Source organism: Apodemus sylvaticus, chromosome 1 (genome assembly GCF_947179515.1).
Source record: "Apodemus sylvaticus chromosome 1, mApoSyl1.1, whole genome shotgun sequence".
Classification (NCBI taxonomy): domain Eukaryota; kingdom Metazoa; phylum Chordata; class Mammalia; order Rodentia; family Muridae; genus Apodemus; species Apodemus sylvaticus.
Genome location: NC_067472.1, coordinates 21,394,459 through 21,416,456, shown reverse-complemented (window position 1 = coordinate 21,416,456; position 21,998 = coordinate 21,394,459). Strand labels below are relative to the sequence as shown.

The 21,998-nt window shown below is 43.5% G+C and overlaps 1 protein-coding gene across 2 annotated transcripts in view; it reads right to left on the bottom strand.

Annotated features, from left to right (window-relative positions):
- Window positions 1-21,998, bottom strand: part of Pdlim1 (PDZ and LIM domain 1) — a 45,576-nt gene that overhangs the window by 7,326 nt on the left and 16,252 nt on the right. For both annotated transcript variants that reach the window (XM_052186387.1, XM_052186395.1), the window contains exons 2-4: window positions 17,719-17,870; window positions 15,374-15,458; window positions 10,747-10,940 (exon numbers count right to left, since the gene is read on the bottom strand). In XM_052186387.1, the coding sequence (XP_052042347.1) occupies window positions 10,747-10,940; window positions 15,374-15,458; window positions 17,719-17,870 (431 nt within the window). The remainder of the gene's footprint in view (window positions 1-10,746; window positions 10,941-15,373; window positions 15,459-17,718; window positions 17,871-21,998) is intronic.

Below are 21,998 nucleotides of genomic sequence, written 5' to 3'. Positions count from 1 at the left end.
CACTTGCATAACCTGTGAAGAAGCTGCCTGAAAGACATACTGTGCCCAGAAGGAGCAAACGCAGAGATCAGATGAACTACCGGTGACGGTTATCATCAATGCATGTAGATAGATGCATTGATACAAACACAAAGACACGGGCTGAGGTTACTGAGGTATGAACTCTCAACTTCCACACCCCTGAAGGACACAGTCAAGAGCAAAGGAATTACAGCCATTGAATCCATTCACTCGTTTTTCTACCCGCCATTGTGCAATTGGCTCATGGTCCATTTTGAAGAAAAAAGTATGTTTTCCATGGTCATTTCCTCTAAGTTACTACCCCTGCCCTGCTCATCTCTCCCTCGCTGTCCTTCTTCTCTCCTCTGAGACAAGCTGGAGGGAAGCCAGGCCTGCCTGCTGAAACACTTATATACTCAGGCTCCAACTGAAAGCCTCAAGCTCAGGGATAAAGCCCCAGGTGTGTTTCCCTTGGACTCCAAACGTACTCTGATAACAAAGAAAACAAGGTCCACAAAGAGTGGCATAGGCTCTGCTACTACTGGGTAAGGCTGGTGCTGGCTGCACCTGCCACCTTTGACTTGCAATCGCTGGATAGAAGCAGCAGCCACCCTTGCCTAACAGCAGCTGGTCTCTATCTACCCTTGTCTGTCTCCTGTCCCTTGCAGCAAAACGTGGGGCAGGTTAAATGGCCACCTGGTGGAGTCATTTTAAACAAGGGTCTTCTACCAGCTCAATTCCATCCGTTTTGATACTTGAGTCTTGGGCTTGGAAACTCCCCATAATAAGCATATTACATTATTCTTTCCTAATCTTTTCCCTATTACTCTTAGGACTATTTTAAAATCAAGATCAGGCCATGGAATGTTTGGGGGAAGAATTTTTTTCTCTTATTTGTTATATGTTATGTCTGGAAGCCACCAAGGGAACACTAAAAATAACAGAACTAAACCACAAGGTCATCATACATTCTTCCAGCAAACAGGCTTGGGAATAATGAAAGAAAGAAAAGAAAGACTGGGGGAGAGAAAGAAAAGAGAGCAAGAGGGGAAGGACAAAGGGGAGGGAGAGAGGGGAAGGAAGGAAGGAAGGAAGGAAGGAAGGAAAGAAGGAGGGAAGGAAGGAGGGAAGGAAGGAAGGAGGGAAGGAAGGAAGGAGGGAAGGAGGGAAGGAAGAAGGGAAGGAAGGAGGGAAGGAAGGAAGGAATGAAAGAAGAAAGGAAGGAGGGAAGGAAGGAGGGAGGGAAGGAAGGAAGGAATAAAAGAAGGAAGGAGGGAAGGAAGGAAGGAGGGAAGGAGGGAAGGAAGGAAGAAAGGAGGGAAGGAATGAGGGAAGGAAGGAAGGAAGAAAGGAGGGAAGGAAGGAAGGAAGGAAGGAAGGAAGGAGGGAAGGAAGGTCAATTTACCATTTATTTCCAAATAATATGACAGCATTTTATATGCTGAGCATTTTATGAAGTATTTTCCATATCCATTACCCTATCCAAAACACAGTCAACCTAATTCAAAAAACAACACGAAACTCTAAAATTCTAAGACTTAGACATTAGGCTATAAGATATTAACACAATATCTGAAAAAGTAATTGGGATAAAAGCATGCATAAGAAATGGAACAAAGAGATTCCTATTTGTATATATAAAAAGCCAGGACTCTGGAGGCTGAGACAGGAGGCTCAAGAGTTCACGGTTAGCCTGGGTACATAATAAAGGTACAAATATCAGAGAGATCAACTTACTCTACATAGTCTCTTCCCTGTAATAAAGTGAAGCAAGTATTTTCTGACTTACTTAATGAAATAAATATTGTACTAATATAAAATAAGATGACAGTATTTAAAAAGAAAACAATAAGTGGCATCCCTCATAAAGATGTAAATTTCATAGCAAATAAAATTCAACAATATATTAAACAAATTACATGTCACATGTCAAGGTGACAATATCGGCAGATTCGTAAAAATTCCTTTGAATACACAGTGAATTCCAGGACAGCCTGGACTATGTAGCAAGACTTTATTTCAAACTAGAACAAAAATTAACTAAACTGTCAGAAAAATAGAAGTGGAGGCAATGTCCCTAGCTTGCTGCAGTGCATCTACAGAACTCATAGCATTGTCTAATAGGGAAAAGTGGCACGCCATGGTCTCACCCTCTGGCCACTACTGCTCTCCACAGTGCTGGAAACTGTAGCCAGTGCACTATGGGGGGTGGGGGGAAAGGAATCAAATAGAAAATAAGGTCAGAGAAGACCACATGAGAATCACTTACTTGCACAACATGATCGACACATTGGAAATTAGGCCAAACCTATTTTTTTAAAGTTTAGAAGTAATAAATAAACTCAGGCAAAAACACAGCAAAATAAACATAAAGGAAAAAATTTTAAATAAAATGTAGGGGGCTGGAGAGAGCTTAGAGGTTAAGAGCACTGACTGCTCTTCCAGAGGTTCCAAGTTCAATTCCCAGCAACCACATGGTGGCTCACAAACATCTAAAACAGAATCCAATGCCCTCTTCTGCAGTGTCTGAAGACAGGTACTCATATACATAAAATAATACATAAAATAAAATGGAGGGGCTGGATCTGCTCTTCCAAAAGACCCATATTTATATGCCAGCACCCATATGATTGCTGACAATCTTCTATATTCTCATTTTCAAAGAATCCAGCCCCCTCTTCTGGCCTCCACAGATACTAGGCACACACGTGATGCACAAAACATACATGCATATAATACATTTATATACATAAAATGAACTTTTGAAAATCTTTTTAGAAATTAAATGTATTTATGAGCACATGGACTCTGAAGGCACAATGCTATTTATAGGTGTTCATGAAGTACATTAACTTGCTATTCGGATGTAAATCTAACAGTTATGGAACCTGTGTCCAAAGAATGGTGAAGCTGGGCTTTAGTGCAAGGCGAAATAGACTCCCAGCTGCTTTCAGCAGGCAGAAACAGGAGAAGCCTTGCTTCCTCTCCTAGAGTCAAGGGCAGTCTGCCTAGTGAGACCCTGACTCAAAATAAGAAGTAAAATAAGAGCACTGGGGATGTAGTTGAGTGGTGGAGCAATTACTTGACATGCAAGAGGCCCATGTTCAATCCTCAACTGAGAACAGCTAGAAGAAGCTGAGGACAGTCTCTATTCCTAGCACTTGGAAGACCGAGGCAGGAACATTGCCATGGGTTCAAAGTCCAGCCTGTCTCACTTGGTGAGTTTCAAAGCCAGTCTGGACTATAGTGTGAGACTCTGTCCCCACCCCCACCCACTCCATCCCAACACACACACACACACACACACACAGAGAGAGAGAGAGAGAGAGAAAGAGAGAGAGAGGGGGGAAGAAAGAAGAATCCACAGAGTACCATGCCCATGAAGTAAATTCTAACATTCATATGAAAATAAAACGGGAAGAATTGATCTCTTGATTTTGAGATTCCTCTCACAGCTATGGTGACCAAGCCTTTGTTTATCCCACACCCACATGATTAACTCAGTTGCTTAAAACTGAAACATAAAAAGGGAAGCCAAGTTAAAAAAAATGTAAGTAGGAAGTTTTAGCCTCTAGGGATAGGAAGACTTAAAACACCACAGGAATAGTAAAATGGGAATCTCCTTTAAAGTCAGATTTGCTTGGCTGAGGCACTTCCCTCTGTAAGAGTTTGTACTGGCTCTGCTTTTCCTGTTTACTATTTAGTTTTTGTTTGCAAGACAAGATCTCCCTATGTAACCAATATTGACCTTAAACTCCTGATCCTCCTGCCTCAGCCTCCAGAGTGCCCGGGTGCCAGGCATGCGCCATCACGCCCAACCCTGCTAAAATGTCGTTTGTCTATTTACATTCATCAGATTCTGTCCGAATTTTCCCTGTGAATCTTACATCATTCAGTTGTGTTCTATGTTTTATCCGGGTTTTTTTTTTTTTTTAGTTTTTTTTGTTTTGTTTTGCTAAATTCTAGTTTTAATCCATTCCAGTTAGAAAAGATATTTGCTGTTGTTTCAGTCTTAAGTGCATTAAGATGCGTTTTAAGTCTCACTTATAGTTTCTCTTAACAGACTATTCCATGTGTACGTAAGAAGTGATTTTGAGGTTTTTTTTTTTTAAGCTTGATCACTCATTTATGGTGAGTATATTGACAGTTTTCTCACTATTGTGAGGCACACCATGTATTTCTGTTCATCATTCGCCCCACCATGATGATGGTGGTACGAACTAGCCACGGCTCTCACACAATAGCACTGTTCTGGCTGCTTGGCTTCTCCTCCCTTCCCCCTATGCTCCCCACTCTCTGGCAAACACAGGTCTAACCTGTTGAGAAGTAACTGTAAGTCGGGTGGGCGGCGGCAGCGGCGGGGACAAAAAAAAAAAAAGAAAAGTAACTGTAAATGGTATAATGTTCATGTTCATATGTTTACTGCTGGCATAAAGAAATAATGTCTGATTCTGTGTACATCTTATGTCCTGTGTGGTTCTTGTCGGTCTATTCTTTGTTAGATGTTGAAGTTGGCGCCAGACCCTTCTCTTGCCTTTACACTGGCTACAGTCCACAGCATGACAGAAAAAGAATGACCGGACTGGGCATCCTTAGCTCATTCTCCACCTGTGTGGGAAAGCCTAGTAGTTTGCATCATTAAGGAGCATCTTTATAAGAATCAAAGAAGCCTAAAAATCTATCAGTAGATAAACAAAATGTTTGGAAAATGTGATTAAAAAATAAAATACAACTCAATCTTTATTGGTTTTTGTTTGTTTGTTTGTTTGTTTTTGGTTTTTTTGATTTGTTTTTTTTCAAGACATGGTTTCTCTGTGTAGCCCTGGCTGTCCTGGAACTCACTCTGTAGACCAGGTTGGCCTCGAACTCAGAAATCTGCCTACCTCTGCCTCCCAGGGTGCTGGGATTACAGGCGTGCACCACCACCACCACCTGGCTACTCAGTCTTTAAAAAGAAAAAATCCTGACATAACTACCTGGGTGAAGCTAAGAGGAATATGAGTATGTCAGTCAACAAAGACAAAGACTGCATAACTCTGCTTACATGAGGGGATAATCAGAATTCTTAGCAACAGGAAGTAGGGCAGTAGCTTCCAGGGGCTTAAGGGAGAGACAGAAGCTGCTCATTGGGTATAGGGTTTAGGTTTTTCAAGCTGAACAAATTCAACAGATCTGTTGGCTAACTTTGCACATGTGATTACGATAGTAAATTTTATGTCATGCAGTTTTTACCACACTTTAAAAAGAAAAAAAGAAAAGGAACATACTATTGGTATACAAGAAAAAGAAAGAAAGAATGAAAGAAAGAAAGAAAGAAAGAAAGAGAGAGAGAGAGAGAGAGAGGGAGGGAGGGAGGGAGGGAGGGAGGGAGGGAGGGAGGGAGGGAGGAGGAAGGAAGGAAGGAAGGAAGAAAGAAAGAAAGAAAGAAAGAAAGAAAGAAAGAAAGAAAGAAAGAAAGAAAGAAAGAAAGAAAGAAAGAAAGAAAGAAAGAAAGAAAGAAAGAAAGAAAGAAACCTGGATGACTTTCCAAAGAATTATGCTGAGGAAACCCCAGAATGTCACATAGTTTACGGTTCTGTTAATAAAGCCTTGTTGAGCTAACAAAACTGTAATAATGAGAGAGTGCTGGGCTAGAGCTTTACAGTGAGGGATGTGGGTGTGGTGAATGCGGTGAGGTAACAGGATTGGAATCCCGGTGCAGACTCAAATGATTTTTTTTTTTTGAGACAGAGTCTCACTGTATAGACCTAGCTAGCCTGAAACTTGCCTTGAACGCACAGAGAGCCCCCTACCTCTGCCTCCCAAGTACTGGGATTAAATAGAAGAAAACGCTTAACTCATTTTTAAAATCCCTTGTCTCAAATAGAAGTGCTAACTTTAAATGATATACACATTTCAGTTCTTGCCTTGCTTATCTTAAGATTGTGATGAGAAAAACAAACTAAGGGACTAGAGGGGATATAGCCCAGTTTAGAGCACCGACTGCTCCTTCCAGAGGACCAGAGTTCAACTCCCAGCATCCACATGCCCACTATCAACTGCTGGTTACTCCAGGACCGAGGGGACCAGCACCTTCTCCATGACTCCTCAGGCATGGCACACACGTGGTGCTCAGACACATATGCTGGCAAAACATCCATACACAAAGAATAAACAATAAATAAACCTCAAAAGAAAGGAAGATGAAAGATGGGCATGGCGATATATACTTTTAATCCCAGCACTTGAGAGACAAAGGCAGGTAGGTCTCCAGGAGTTCAAGGCCAGCCTGATCTACATAGCAAGTTCCAGGGCAGCCAAGGAGTGAGATCTTGTCTCAGAACACACACACATACACACACACACACATACACACACACACACATACGCACATAGGAGTGAGCTGAAGCAGAAAAAAAATTCTTCACATTCTAGAAAATAAGAACTGGTTTTCAGATGTCACAGCTTAGGTAACAGTAATAATAATAATAATAATTAATAATAATAAAGATAGATAGATAGGTAAATAGATAGGTAGAAAGATAGATAGATAGGTAGATAGATAGGTAGGTAGATAAATAGATAGATAAATAAATAAGAGGTCCTGAGTTCAATTCTCAGCACCCAGATGGTGGCTCACGACCATCTGTAATGGGATCTGATGCCCTCTTCTGGTGTATCTGAAGATAGTTACAGTGTACTCAGATACATAAAATAAATAAATATATCTTTAAAAAAAAAAAAGAATGGAGGAATAACTCTGGCTATCAGGAGAAAAGAAAAGAACACTCAGACTCCAGTCAGTTCTCTGAGTTGCAGGCACATAAGCTACAGAGACAAGCAGCCTTCCTGCTGGAGGCCTTCTGATGATCTTACTCCCAACTCTGCTGGGCTAATCCCCTGCTACATTTTTAGCAGCAATAGCTAGCAATGAAAACTTTATCTCCACTGCATTTGCTTAGAAATCTGCCTCCTGAGTGTTTGGGAAATACCCTGAGCATAGTTTGGGAGACCTAGTACTCTGGGACTTCTATGCTGGTTCTGGTGGTTCAACCACTTATGCCAGGAAAAGGGCCATCTCTCCAGCAGGATGCTGGCCAGGGGTACTGATAGCCGAACTTAGGCAATGACTACAGGGGAAAAAAAGTTCACGATAGGCCAAGGCAACTCTTCTCTGGAACGTGTTGATACGCTCCCACTCTTCCCTCTGAGCCCCTGGCACTCAGAAGTGCTGAGGCAGACTTCCCCCATCAGTGAACTCAGCATTCCCTCAGCGCCTTCCAGAACAATGTACTGCAGTCCCTTGACAAGCTGGTGGAAAAGCCAGTGGCTAAGAGCCCACCTCGAAGATCAGGAGACCTGGGCTGGGGAGACGGCTCAGTGGTTAAGAATACTGACTGGTCTTCCAGAGGTCTTGAGTTCAATTCCCAGCAACCACATGGTAGCTCACAACCATCAGTAATGGGATCCGATGCCCTGTTCTAGTGTGCCTGAAAACAGCTACAGAGCATATGTATGTGTGTGTGTGTGTGTGTGTGTGTGTGTGTGTGTGTGTATATATATATATATATATATATATATATAATCTTTTTTTTTAAGTTAGACTTGACCAATAGTTTAAAAAAAACGAAATCAGGAGACCTCATAGATCAGAGACTCAGAGGATTTACAAGGTCTACCCAAACTCACTCAGCTTTGTCAGGAGGCAGAGCAGTTTTCTAGGAGTTTATCTACGAGCCTATATACATTCTGAAATCTAGTCTGTGAGTTACCAAACTTTAACAGGTGCCTTCTACACACAATTGAAGAGGTGAGAGCGAAGGTGCTAGCAGTATTTCTCTCACTGGACTGGTACACAGTAGGTACTCAAAACAGGATTACTGAGCTGAAGTCACCTAAAGGGGAAGGGCAGTAGAGGGCCTCTCCCTTCACTGTGAGCAAGGAGGCCTGCTGAGGAGACGCTCACCTGCCTTTCCAGATGGTAATGCTACTGCTGACATTCTGACCTGCCTTGGGATGCTACTGTACCAAGATCTACAAGACAGACAGCCACACGCACAACAGAATGACATGAAGTGCTTGGACCCTTCCTGCTACACCCCCAAAACAAAAATCATAAAAAAAAAAAAAACTGGGTAAGCCCCAGGGAATGGGTGATGACCTCAGAGGTAAAATATGTAGTGAGCCAGTTCTGGAAACTCAGCGAATTCAGACTAAACAGTGGGGGTGAGCCAGCTCCTGGCCTTATGCTGGGCAGGGATGGCTGGATCATCTCTCTCTCTCTCTCTCTCTCTCTCTCTCTCTCTCTCTCTCTCTCTCTCGTTTCTGAGAATATACCAGAAACAAGCCACCAGCCAGAGATCCCTATACAAGAAACATGGCAGACTCAGAGGCTACTTTGCCTCCAGCTTCAGGGATCCCCACTGCTTCTTAGATTCCCTCTCCAGGAGCTTGAGCTAAAACAGATAACGGGCCCCCTTTGCTGCGGAAGAAATCTGCAAGGAGACTAGATGAAGACGGAAGGCTGATGCAGCCAAAGAAACCACGCCTGAGTGCCAAAAGCAGACAGGGGGTGGGGGAGGGGCAGGGAGCCATCAGGGAGCATGAGAGAAGAAGAAAGAAGACATTAAGGAAGGAAAAATATCTAAGGCAGCCACACTATAAATACTTTCCAGGCACAGACTTCTCTCAGTGCATAGCAGTTCTTTCAATTAAGGATGTGTCATTTCCTGGGTTATTAAATCCAGATCATGGAACATTCCACTCTGGGACAGTAAAGAAAGGGTCACGTTCCCAGCCTCTCCAAACACCAAAAGCAGGGAAACACAAGGATGGTGGTCCTCAGGGTTTAGATCCCTGAGCTGCATGCAAGTTTCCCTCAGGGTGTGATGCTTAGAGGATGCCCTGCAAGGTACTTTCCCACATATCCTCCGCATCCCCATAATCACCTAGAAGGGCATTAACCTACCAAGCAGGTAAGACCTCACAGGAACCACGATTTGGGATAAGAGGTAGTGGTACTGGACACTACCATTAAAGCCAGTGATCATCAGCATCTTCTCAAACCAAAGCCTCACTAGACTCTAAGGAACATACAGATCTGTTCCATCCTGTCCTCTCAGTATCAGGGACCAAGACTTGTGTGCAGTAGGTGGCCAGTAGTCTCAGTATCTGATCTGTCTGTCTTCATTGGCCACCCTCCCTCCATCTCTCTCCCACCCTTCCTCGCCCCAGACCCTGGAGACCACAACCACAATGGGGTTCCTGCAACAGGTCTCCAAACAGCTAAGGAGCCTCGGACTGTAACCCCATCGCTCTAACGTGCATTTGAGACACTTAGTTTGCACCTAAAATGAGCTAAAATTTGGGCAGATTAATAAAGGTGAATAGGGAAGAAACCGAATAGCAAAATGGGCTTTTGGGGTTAACACAAAATCTGAGTAAAAGTCCTGAGAGGTTGGATAATCTTGGAATGCTCTACATTTTTACAAACAAAATTTGAAAGTCGCCAACATTTAAAAGTTGGTAATTTCAGGATTAAAAAAAAAAAAGCCCCAACTTGTGTTTCAGTGAAAGCAATCAGCAGAGGTGGGAATCCTAGGCCTGCAAGGCACTTTTTGGTTGGAAACACCGTCCCTGTGGGCAGCACCTGAACATGGGGCCCCACAAGGGCAGCTCAGTTATGTCTGAACTGGCAGCTCTGCCCTGCGCTCCTTACCCTGCAGGCCAATTCTCAGGCATGAGTCCTAATCTGCTCTCCACCCTCCTAACTTAACACCGCCATACCCAGTTCCCTTGCAATAGGTGGATGAAGTGTCTAAAGAGTTGGGAACAGAGCAAATTTAGGCCTCTCTGATGGAAGAAAACAGGAGACCAGATAGAGAGGTTAAGGCAGGTACAGCCCACAGGTATGTGACAGAGGACATGCCTGCCTGGTTCCACCTGAGGTCCCATCTCTTCTCTTGTTAACCCAGTTTCAGACACAGGTCAGAACCCATCGATATGGGCAGGCACTTGCCACTTCAAGGATTTATCTCTGTCATTTATGGTCTCCATTGGTGAGGAAGCAAACATTGCTTCACCGCGACTACACAGCCGCGTGTGTTGCTCAGATCTGGTGGGAAATGTGGAGTAGTCCTCCCTAATACTCTACAATGGGGACTCCTCAGGACACAGATGGCGGTCCTGTGTAAGAGCATGACCAGAAGCTGAAGATGGCCACGGCGCTCAGGACAAGAACGATTCTCCACCATTTCAAGATCTGTTTGTGTCCAACAGGGTGCTGGGCATTTTCTACGTTTTCTTTTTTCTCTCTCTCTCATGGGTGGGGGTATGTACACATAGGTGCATAGTGTGGGTGCACAGTCGCTCACACACATGTGGAGGCTCCATTGCTGCCTACGTTATACACTGAACCCAGAGCTCACCAGTGTAGGTAGTCTGTCCAACCTGTTTGTTCCAGATCCCCCGTCCGTACCTCTGAAGTACTAGAACTACAGCCAAGCCACCAAGCCCATGAACCATGTATGTATGTTCTAGGGAGAGAACTCTGATTGTTGAGCTCAACAGCAAGCCCTTCAACCTTTGAGCCACTGCACCAGCAACACATTTTCTTATTTTTAGTACAACCCTGCCAAGAGCAGGGGAGGAGCCCTTCTCACGTGTAAAGAAGTTGAGTGTCAAAGGTTCCCCGGCCCCAGGCTTAGCGGAAAGGCCCTCTCCCAGGACCAGGAGACCTGGGGGGGCGGGGTGGGGGTGTCTACTTACGGCCTGCAGTTCACCTCCTCTGCACTGGCTGAGGTCTTCGACTCCACAGCGATGTTGAAGTTAGAGATGTTTTCGGATGAGTAGAGACCAGTCGGACTGTTGTACTGGTTTGTGATGACCCGGGTGCTGGGAGCAGGTGAGGCAGTAAACGGCATGGCACTTCGGTTGTGGGCACTTCCTATGTGCAGGACTTCCTGGAGGCAGGGAGCAGAGGAGACATCAAGGAGCTGTCCTGTAGAGTACAGGGAGAACTTCCGGCTGAGCTATGACAGCCCTGGCTCAAATCTAAACTTTGGCTTCGGGCAGAGGGGCTCAGACAAAGGCGAGGAAGGACACAGTGATCAATAAGTCGTTAAGCATCCACAGATGCAGGACTGCGATCCCGCAGGCTCGCTCAGTAAGCTCCATCTCTGTCTGGCCCTTCCCGAGACTCAGCGGAACTGACACTGGGTACCTCTGGGAGGATAACAGGTCATGCCTTGGGCTACCAGTACCCAAGTCAGAGCTGAAGCACTCTTTCTTTCAGGACACATTCCAGAGGCATTCGGAGAAAAGAGAGAGGAAGCTTAGACTACCACAAAGCCCTCCGTGTCAAAAGGTAAACTCCCCAGACCCGAGCAGGTTAGATCAGTAAGGAAAGAGGGTAAGAGGAGGAGCAGCTGCTAACTACATCTCAGTACTTGCTAAAGGTAGCTGAGGAGCTCAGGGCCTATCATTCCCTGTGGTAAAACACAACATGGAAGGTTCTGGAAGCCAGAACCTATGGGCAAAGGGCTTTCCGTGTCCTCATTCCCTGGTCCACCATCAGAAATCTGGGGAACAATTTCAACTACAACCTCTCTAGGCATCTGTGTAAACATACCAAAACCAAAACTCCATTTATTTTACTTTATTTATTTGATTTGATTTGATTTCTTGAGGCAGAGTTTCTCTCTGTAGCCCTGGCTGTTCTGAAAATGAAACTCACTTTCTAGACCAGGCTGGGCCGAACTCAAGAGATTTGCCTGCTTCCTGAAGACTATGTTTAAAGACATGCACCACACAGCCTCGTTAAACTTTTTAAACTAACATCCCTTTAAAAAAAAAAAATCATAGGTTATGTGATGACTCAGTTAGCAAGGCTCTCCTGCTCCAGTGCTCACAATCAATTCCGGCTCCCAGTGCAGCAAGCTGTTTAGCATTCTAAGCTCAATGTGTTTTCTGAGTTCCCAAGAAAATTCTTCTAAACCCAGGTTTCTTTCTTAAACACCCAAATGACCAAAAAGAATTCCAGTTCTTCTATCGTTCTTTGTCTGCTCTTTTAAAAAAGGAAACTTAAGTGCTTAATTGGAAAGCATTATGAGTGAGAACTGTTTAATTCATTATAAAACTAATTTAAAGTAAAAGGCAGATAAACATATCTTTATAGTTAGGATTTCTTTTTCTTATTAGTCCAGTAATTTTTTTTTCAAGTCAGAATCAGTGAGGTTTAGTTGACTTTATCCATGTCTGCAGGAATAATAATAATAAAAAGGCCTCTATGGTTTTTTTATGTTTTATTTTGTTTTGAGACAGGGTCCTGTCCTGGCTGTCCTGGAACTTACTACGTAGACCAGGCTGACTTCAAATTCACAGAGACCCACATGTTTCTGCCACAAACCCTGGCTACAAACAATCACAAAAGAGGATGTTAAAGAAAAAGAATGGTCATAGGTAACTTTATGTGCACTGATTCAAAGGAACCGTAAAGTCATTGAGTACTGTCTATGAAAGGCAACAGATGATTCATAGCGTAGAGGCCAGGGGCTCTCACCCCCATCACTGGGACAGCATGGGCAGACACAGGACAGCACCCAGCAAGCACCCTTCTCCTGTCTCCACAGCAATTCTGGGAGCAGCACGGGATGCTTATTCTTTAGTCTTGCCTACAATCTTCCCTGACCCTTTGTTTGGCTGTGGGCAAGTTATACCTCTCTGAGGTCACCTCTCTAAGCTTCTTCAGAGGGGCATGGCGTGACACGTCTGTGCACCAAGTGCGCGAGCGCAGCAGAAGAGGGCAGTGTCTAATAGGGTCCATCTTCTCTTCCCATAGAAACAAAGAGTTCCAGTCAGAAGTCCTTGGGGAGCCATGTCATACATTAGTATGTATGTATGTATGTATCTATGTATGTATGTATGTATGTATGTATGTATTTACTGCCCACATTATAGATCAGAGGACAACTTAGGAGAATCCATTCTCACCTTCCATAATGTGGGCCCTGGGGGATCAAACTCAGGTCCTCAGGCAGGCCTAGCAGCAGAAGTCAACTCCCCACCCCTCCCCCACCCTTGTTTTCTTTTGTGGGAATAGTGGAATTTTTTTTCTTTGGGATGGCTTTTTTTTTTCTTCTTAATTCTTGAGTCTTGCTGTATAATGCATCTGGTTTGTACATAAAAGAAATATTTCTACCCCCATGTGGATTCCAGTCTTTCCAGAAGGCAGGCGGATTTAGGGCTTGCCTTTTGGAAGAGATGATGTAATTGTTTGGGCTTTGTATTTACTGGTCTCCAAGGAAACTCAATAATGAGGAAATACAAACTAGGTATGTAACTATGTTGACCTCAGATAAGCTGGGGTGTTGGTTAGCTTTATGTGAATGAGCAGATCTTTACAATATCGGTGAACTCTGTACTCACTATTTGCCCTCTAGCTCAGAAGTCTCAGAAATGGAAGATCTGGGAAAAGGGGAGGTGGAAAGATTTTTGCCTAAATAAACACTGAAGAGAAAAATACACTCAAGCTAGCCTTTAAAGGAGTCTGAATAATTATTTTTTAATCTGAAAATAATCTTCAAAATATCAGTACTGAAGAAAAAGTATAACTAAGACATAGATGGTTGCCCCAAGTAAAAACTGACCATTTTGGACCAAGTTTAGCCAAACTCATTCCTCATTGTTATAAATCTATGTGGAAACTTAAGACATCACAATTTAACACATACGGTAATTTGATAAATGACTAGACTACCAGGAAAACTGAAATTAACTCTGGCATAATTTAAACTTGCTTATACAACTGCCAGTTTGCAGAATAACCTTTTATGAATTTCCTTATAGGGCTTACACAGAATAATATGTTCTTGTCAGCTTCAACATAGCAGATGCAAAATGACCCCTAAAAGGGATGTAACATTTTAATATGATGGCTATTGCAAATAGACAAAATTATAACTATATTTCTGAAATTTTAATGAGACCCCTTTAAGAAATTAAGGCTTATAATCAACCATTCAATTTAAACATACTATGGGACCATATCAATTCAATTTCTTATCATTTCTATGCTCTACATAACTATGTATTATCTTTTCATTATTATTTCTATATTAAAAAACTAAATAGTATCACGAACTTAAAAAAGAAAAATCCAATTTCAAATCTTCAACTGGGGTTAAACATATAATAATCACAACCCCATTTTGAAAATTGCAAAAAAAAAAAAGTTATCACTTTTTTTTACTTACTCACTTATTTGTGGTTGTTTTGTTGTTGTGGTTGTTTTTCATATGTGTGTGTCTGGGTCTGGGTGCACTTGTGTATACCTGTGTGTACACTTGTGAGTGTATGCACTTGTGTGCGGAAGCTGGAGGTTGATTTGTGATAGCTCCCTCAATCACTTCTCCAAGTTTTTAGACACAGGGTCTTTCAGTGAACCTGCACCTTAGCCTTCAGGCTGAACTGGCAAACCAGCTCCCGCTAATGATATTCATATGGGCACAGTCATGCCCAGCTTTGACACATGGGTGCTGGAAATCCAAAATCAGGTCCTTGTGCTTATATGAACACACTTTACCCACAAGCCACTTCCTCAGCCACACTTACCGTGAATAATTCATTATCCAACAGAGAACATAGTTTGTGGTGAGCAACATGGGCATTTTTACCAACGTGTCCTAAATATTTCTCTATTTATTTCAAAATAATACCCACGAGTATAGATATCTTAGAAGACACAACTAAGGGAGCAATAAAAACACCTATAAGCTATCTACCAAGAGATTCATTTGTAAATAAAGAATCTCAGGACCATTTACTGTTATATAAAATTCTACTCAACCAACAAACAAGGCAATGACCCCTTCCTATATTTTTTCCAAGAACAACTGCCACCTCATTTAACTACTTTTAATGTCTTTCTTCAAATTTCACCATAACAAAAACAGATTTCCACCTCAGAACTCATGAGGGAAGAAGGGCGTACTAATAAATCCCTGTGTTTCTTTTTTACTCTGCTTCAGGCCTAAAGGCATCCTCCCCTCTGGGATGATTCTTCTGTATCTAATCTGTAAGAGCCGAGTTAGCTCTCAGGTCTCAGTAGAGTCCTACCAACTCTATTTGCAGGAAGGCCCAGTCCCCTTCTCCCACTGCCTGCCTTCCTGCTCCACGGCAGGCCATGTATGTGACCTGGGGTTTTCCAGCCCTTTCCTCCGGCAGTTTCCCTTACGGGAAGAACTGAACTTAAGCCAGATCCCAGCAATGGCAGCGGAGACTCTCCTGGCCACTTTATCCGCAGACCTCCAGTGCAGGAAAAACAGAGGCTTAGCTGAACAATGCCCAAGCAGGAAAGCAGCTGGCAGAGGAGTGGCAAAGATAAGCAAGTACTTACTTGGGGTTCCGACGCTAAATTCATCTTGTAGGGATGACGTTTCCCCTCCTCGATCACTAGAGGAGACCAAATCTTCTGTTCAGACCTGCAACGGATGAACAAAGCTGTTGCTCCCCTCTGTTGTTTCATTGCATTTGGCTTTGCAGTGCTGATGATCCAACTCAACATCTCACAAACATCCGTCAAGCAAGGGCTCTACCACTGAGCATTAGCCCCCGCCTAAAGCTACTGTCTCATTCGTGTTAAATAAAGAATCCAACCTCTGTCTCTACAGGTTCTACTTAATTCAGTCAACTGCAGACAGTTGTATCTGTACTGAACATGTACAGACTTTTCCCCTTTTCTTAGTCTTATAGTATAGCAATCATGGGCATAGCATTTACATTACATTAGAAATTATAGGTAATCTAGAGATGACTTAAAAGACTGCAGAAAGATATACATAGAGTATGTGCAAGTACTATACTGCTTTGTACAGAAGGGATTTGGGTAGTTGCAGACTTTGATATCCGCAACAATTCTGGAGACCGACCCCCATGGACACCAAGAAACAACTTTACATGCTAAGAACAAATGAGGACAAACATCCCCTTTGCCTTAGCTCCTGCCCTCTCAACTTGAACCCTGCCATCAGACCTACCCCATATTTATCAGTTAGTTGACATCCATATTGGATGGTTCCTACACAGCTTGAAGGGATTTTCCAAGCCTCCCTCATTAGTCAGGGAACTGACGTAGCCATCAGGTTCCTCTGACTTGCTACGCATGCCTCGTGATGCCACCTCAATTCAAGGTGGACTAGACTTCAACTCTATCCTGGCTCAGTGTTCCTAGCTGTAGAGAAAACATCTTGTGTGTTGTATGGATGCATCACCTGTCAATTAAAAAGCCTATGGCCTATGGCTTCAGCAGGAAATAGAAAAGTGGGACATGAGGAGGAGAAAAAATTCTGGGAGAGAAGGAGGCAGGGAGATCTGCTGGGAAGATATAACAACTAAATTCATCGCATCTAAGCACAGGTAACCAGCCATGTGGCAGAATGTAAGCTAAAATACTACATGGAATATTTTAAGTTGTATCTAAGCAAAAAATAGCCTGGCTATATAGCCAAGGTATTTGTAAATACATTTTTAGTCTAGATCTTGTTTCTGAGCACATAGGGCTGGGAGGAAAAAAACAGGACCTAACTTGAACACCTAGCCTAGACCATATCACCAATGTATTTATGAATCAGTTTCAGGTTTTATTGGCATGTTTTTTTTTAATCTCTTCAAGGTAGAGAATATTTATACTTTATTTTGTTTGTCACAGTAACCGGTGACAGACAATTATAAGACATACCTGTATAATTTGTTGGCAAGTGAATTTAAAAAAAAAAAATCAATGAACCTAAGAATAAACGCATGAATGACCTGAACATGAGTTTGAGGGAGGGAACGTGGGCTGAGCTAGATAGAACAAGAGACAAGAACAAAGGGCCAACGTGCTTTTGAAGGAGTCATAATGAAACGGTTCGCCTCCCAGAGTTAGTAGGGCTCTGAAGGGAACACACTATTCTCATATTGTTCATCCAATATCGGTCTAACAATCCTATAGCACAAGGAGGAAGGGAAAAGGTCACAAAATGTACTTGACAGAGGGGAACATGGTGAAGAGCGAAGGTTGGCGGGCCATTAAATAAAGCAGGCTCACCCAGCAAACAGAACCTGAACTGGATCCAACAGGAACTAGGAAGCCACTCAGAGCTGAACCAATCACTCCTGACATTTTGGCTTCCTTGGGCTCCTTCCATGACCAAGTGAAAGGTGACTGAAAATTCTACCCTAATTACAGCTTCCAAGGTGCTTTCCTGAGCCGTCTGCTCCATGCCTGCGCTCCTTTCTTGTAGTGCACCTTAAGTAACACTTGGCATTTTATCTAACAGCGGCTGTGACCTCAGGACGCAACACCCCCTACTCCTTGGGTCCTTGGAAGGAGCACCATCCTGACTTGATATTCAGAGGACCTCAGGAACACATTTGCATTTTCTTATGCCTTAACGGTGTCTAACTCATTTTACTGCCTCAAGATTTTCATTAGCTGTGTTAGATCAAGTGAAAGTGTGGTAAGTTAACAGAAAGAGGCCAGTGCTTGATAAGCCAACAAGAGATGAACAGGAGAGAAGAAACAAGCATCCTCAAAATCCAAAGCTGCACACCCGGTGTGCTTACGTCACACATAGCACAGACTGGGGAAGTGTGGGGGCTTCCGAGATTGGGGGGCATGGGGCAGCGGGGTGGGGCGCAGGCCCTGTCCACAAGCAGCTTCCAGTCTATAGGAATTAACTAATATGCCCACAGCCTCACCTGGATACTGTGAGCGTCATGTTGTCTGTGCAGCCCTTGATTTTGTTCTGAGCTTCCAAGTGTGTCATGCTGCTGGTATCTTCCCCATCAATGGCTGTGATTAAATCTCCAATATATAAATTAGCTATAGCAGCCTTGCTTCCGGGAGTGACCTGGCAACAGAAGGGATGGCACATCAGTTACTATTTGTCTCCAAGGAAACCAATGAGTAAGTACCACTGGGGTTAAGTACTCACTGATAAAGAGCAAAGAAAACATGGCAAGCAAGAGCCCGGCATGACGCTGCACACCTGTAATCCCAGGTCTGAGGACACTGAAGTAGGAGAAATTTTGAGGCTAACCTGAGCTACAAAGTATATTTGAGGACAGCCTCGGATATATAGCAAGGCCTTGGAAGGATGAAAAAAAAGAAAGAGCAGGGAGAGTAGTGCTCAAGAAAGTGTGTGTTATAGCTGGGCGTGGTGGCGCACGCCTGTAATCCCAGCACTCTGGGAGGCAGAGGCAGGCGGATTTCTGAGTTCGAGGCCAGCCTGGTCTACAGAGTGAGTTCCAGGAAAGCCAGGACTACACAGAGAAACCCTGTTTGGAAAAACCAAAAAAAAAAAAAAAAAAAAGAAAGAAAGAAAGAAAAAAGAAAGTGTGTGTTATGGTCTAACTATGCTTGGTCCTTGGGAAGCAGTGCTATATGGAGGGGTGGTCTTATTGGAGGGGTGTGGCCTTGTTGGAGGGGTGTGGCCTTGTTGGAGGAAGTGTGCCACTGTAAGCAGGCTTTAAGGTCTCCTGGTGCCCAAGGTCTGCCCAGTGTGGAAGAGAGAACCTCCTTGTGGAAGACAATTCCATCCAGATCAAATATAGACCTCTTAGTTCCTCCAGCGACATGTCTTCCTGCATTCTGCCATGCTTTCTGCCATGACAAGAATAGACTGGACCTCTGAAACTGTAAGCCAGCCCCAATTAAATGTTTTCTTTTATAAGAGTTGCTGGAGAGATGGTTCAGCAGTTAGACCGAAGTTTAGACTACTCTTCCGAAGGTCCTGAGTTCAAATCCAGAAACCACATAGTGGCTCACAATCATCTGTAATGAGATCCGACGCCCTCTTCTGGTGTGTCTGAAGACAGCTACAGTGTATGTACATATAATAAATAAATCTTTCAAAAAAGAAAAGTTGCCTTGACTCGGGTGTCTCTTCACAGCAATGGAAACCCTAAGACAGCGTGTATAAGTTATAATTTAACTAGCACCCATCCTTCATGTTTATACAGTCTATCACTATGTGCTGAGTCTTTCCTGTATGTGACCTCATTGTCTCCTCACAACAACTTTGTCAGAAATGAACACCAGACACTGAGGCTTATAGGAAACTCAATGACCTATGCATGGTCACCCAACTAATACATTACTAGACACCCAGCTAGTCCACTGCAGACTCAAAAGTCTCACTCAGTGTTCTGACCTCAAAATAAGTCACAAACGTAAACTCTGTGTATAGTAGCTTCTGTTTCTGTAAAATCCTAGCATATGTTATAAATTATAAGTTCAGACAAAACTGGAATCTCACAGCTATACATCTCAATAATGTGTTAGCTTCTTTACAATGATCTTGAGTTATTTTTACAATAAAAAAAAGCAATAAAGACAATTTTTTAAATATGGTAGTATGGGTTTGCACCAGGAAGTTGGCGGTGTTTAAGGTCCTTCCCTACAGGTGGCTGGTTTTACACAAGCTATACTTCCAGAACAGTAGTTCCAAATTTGCAGAACACGAATGCCTAGGTGGCCAGTTAGTAAATGTCACAAACCCATCTGTCCACTGAGGATTCCCTGTAAACAGAGTAAATGTGCCCCCATGCAGACCTACAATGGCTTTTCAAGCGAACATGGATGCTAGTGTGATAAACGGCACTCATTTTGAGGCAGCGCCGGCCTCGGAGTAACCGTTCACTATTGGATGTTTTCTCAGTCAGTGTATACCAAACTGTTACCATCACCACCCCAGAGGCAGTCCATGACTGTACGACATTAAAAGGTCATCCTAAACGGGAAGCCAGGGGAAGAATGGACACCCTCAGATTCCCAGTGCCTAAAGGGCTCTTGTTTCCCCTTGGGAAACCCTGTAGCTCTGGGAGCTAATGGAAGATGTTGTGCGATCCACAGGCATCTCCATACGCTGGTCCTTCAAAGTACCAAATCAGGATATAAGACTAAGGAAACAAGCCTCAGTTTTCCACAGCCAAGTTCCCAAAGAATCCAAACAAAACCAAAAATCACTAGCCCTCATAGGCGGCTAGTGCGGAGCTCTGTAGTGTCCTACTACTACTCACTGGACCCTAACCCCACAAAATGAGGAACTAGTCCTTGAGGTCCCTTCTGGCTTGAATATGTTCTGGCTTCACCAGACAAAACTCCCCGCTGGAATGTGAAGACCGGAAATTAGTTCAGAGATCCTGACCTCCTACCCTTTCTCCCCGGCTCTCCCATCTGACTCTCACGAAAACAGGAGCTGTGCTCCAGGCAGTCGCTGAGTGAGACGTCTGACACAGCCCTTCCTTCCAATAAGCAATAGGAAACTCATTCTGAGTCACTTAGTGTGGCAGTGAAAACACAGGCTGACCTGGTGCCGTGCTATATACAGTCCACGTTTCCTAAATGACGATGCGGAATTTTGCTTTTTTGTTTTTGTGTGATGGACGTTTTTGGAGAATGTCTTAGGTATCCCAGGCTGGCCGCAGACTCTGTTGTAACCACGAGCACACTTTTTAATGGTCCTATCTAAGTATCCCTTTATTTGAGATTGGTAATGGCTCTAGACTGGCAAATTCTATCTCCAAGCAGACTAGCTGGAAAACCAGGAGAACAATGCCAACCAAAACCACTTATATATGACCAAATGTAATAGTATAAAAGAGCAGGTCCCTTTAGGATAAACTTGAAACACTTGGGCAAGGCCCTCCCTCGGCGGCCTCCCCACATAGCTCTAGCTTCCTCCTCAGAATTTTTGACTCTGCCTGGTTTACTTTTCTCACCTTTTAAGTCTCTTCCTCTTCTCTTCTCTTCTCTTCTCTTCTCTCTCTCTTCTCTTCTCTTCTCTCTCTCTCTCTCTCTCTCTCTCTCTCTCTCTCTCTCTCTCTCTCTCTCTCTCTCTCTTTTCAGTTTTTGGTTTTTGAAGACAGGGTTTCTCTGTGTAGCCCTCATGTAGACCAGTCTGGCCTGGAACTCAGAAATCCCCCTGCCTCTGCCTCTGCCTCCCAAGTGCTAGGATTAAAGGCATGCGCCACCACTGCCTGGTTTAAATCATGCTTCTCCAAGTCTTCCCTGGCCTCTAAGCTGTGGCACATGATAGCAGGTGCTCAAAATAAATAACCAAAGAATGATTCAACTTAAAATATCCACTGTCGTTAAAGATGTTACCACGAGCTGGGAAGATTATCCAGTGGATAAGAGTTCTCTCAGTGTAAACATGAGGACCTGAACTCAGGTCCCCCAAACCTGAGACTGGAGGATTGCTGAGGCTTGAGGGCAGCCAGCTAACTAAAACATGGTTCAGTAAGAGACCCTGTCTCTCAGGGCTTAGGGAACTAACTGTGTGGAAGAGGAAGTGGACAGAGGGCAAGCGACCAAGGGAGGTGGATATCAGGGAAATAATGTCTTCCAGACACACAGGGTTGACGCACAGGGCCTGCACAGGTCCAAACTAGACTGGGTCCAACTGCTGAGATAGGCAAGATGCAAGCACCCATCCCTCTCCAATTAACAACTGATCGCAAAGAAACAAATCGTTTCTCCAAGGGAGTCACTGGGTATACAAATCACACTTAAGGGCAGACCCTGTGGCCAGCAGTAGTTAGACAACTCAAAATGAACTCAAGGGAATTTTTGGAAACTCCTCTTTTTTAGACTCATATTGCTTTGTTTGGACTTTTTTTTAACCTTATTGGTCTTTTGCTTGTCTATTATGGTTTCCAATTGTGAGTTTTTATGGGTATGTGTGTGTAGGCATTTCTCCTGATCATTCTTAGATCCTTTCGTTTATCTGTTTGTTCATGTTCTTTTACCCTTGTTTGTCTTTTTATTCACCTGTTTGTATTTATGAAAGAGAGAGAGAAAGAGAGAGAAAATGGAGTTAAGTGATGGAGAGGTGGGGAGAGGAGTCTGGGAGAGAGAAGGGAAACCATGGTCGCAATAAAATAAAAATAAACTTATTTTAAATTTAAAAAATGTAAAGAGGAAGGGCCTGTCTCAGAAGGATAGGGGGGGGGTGACGGAGCAGGTATCTGACTTT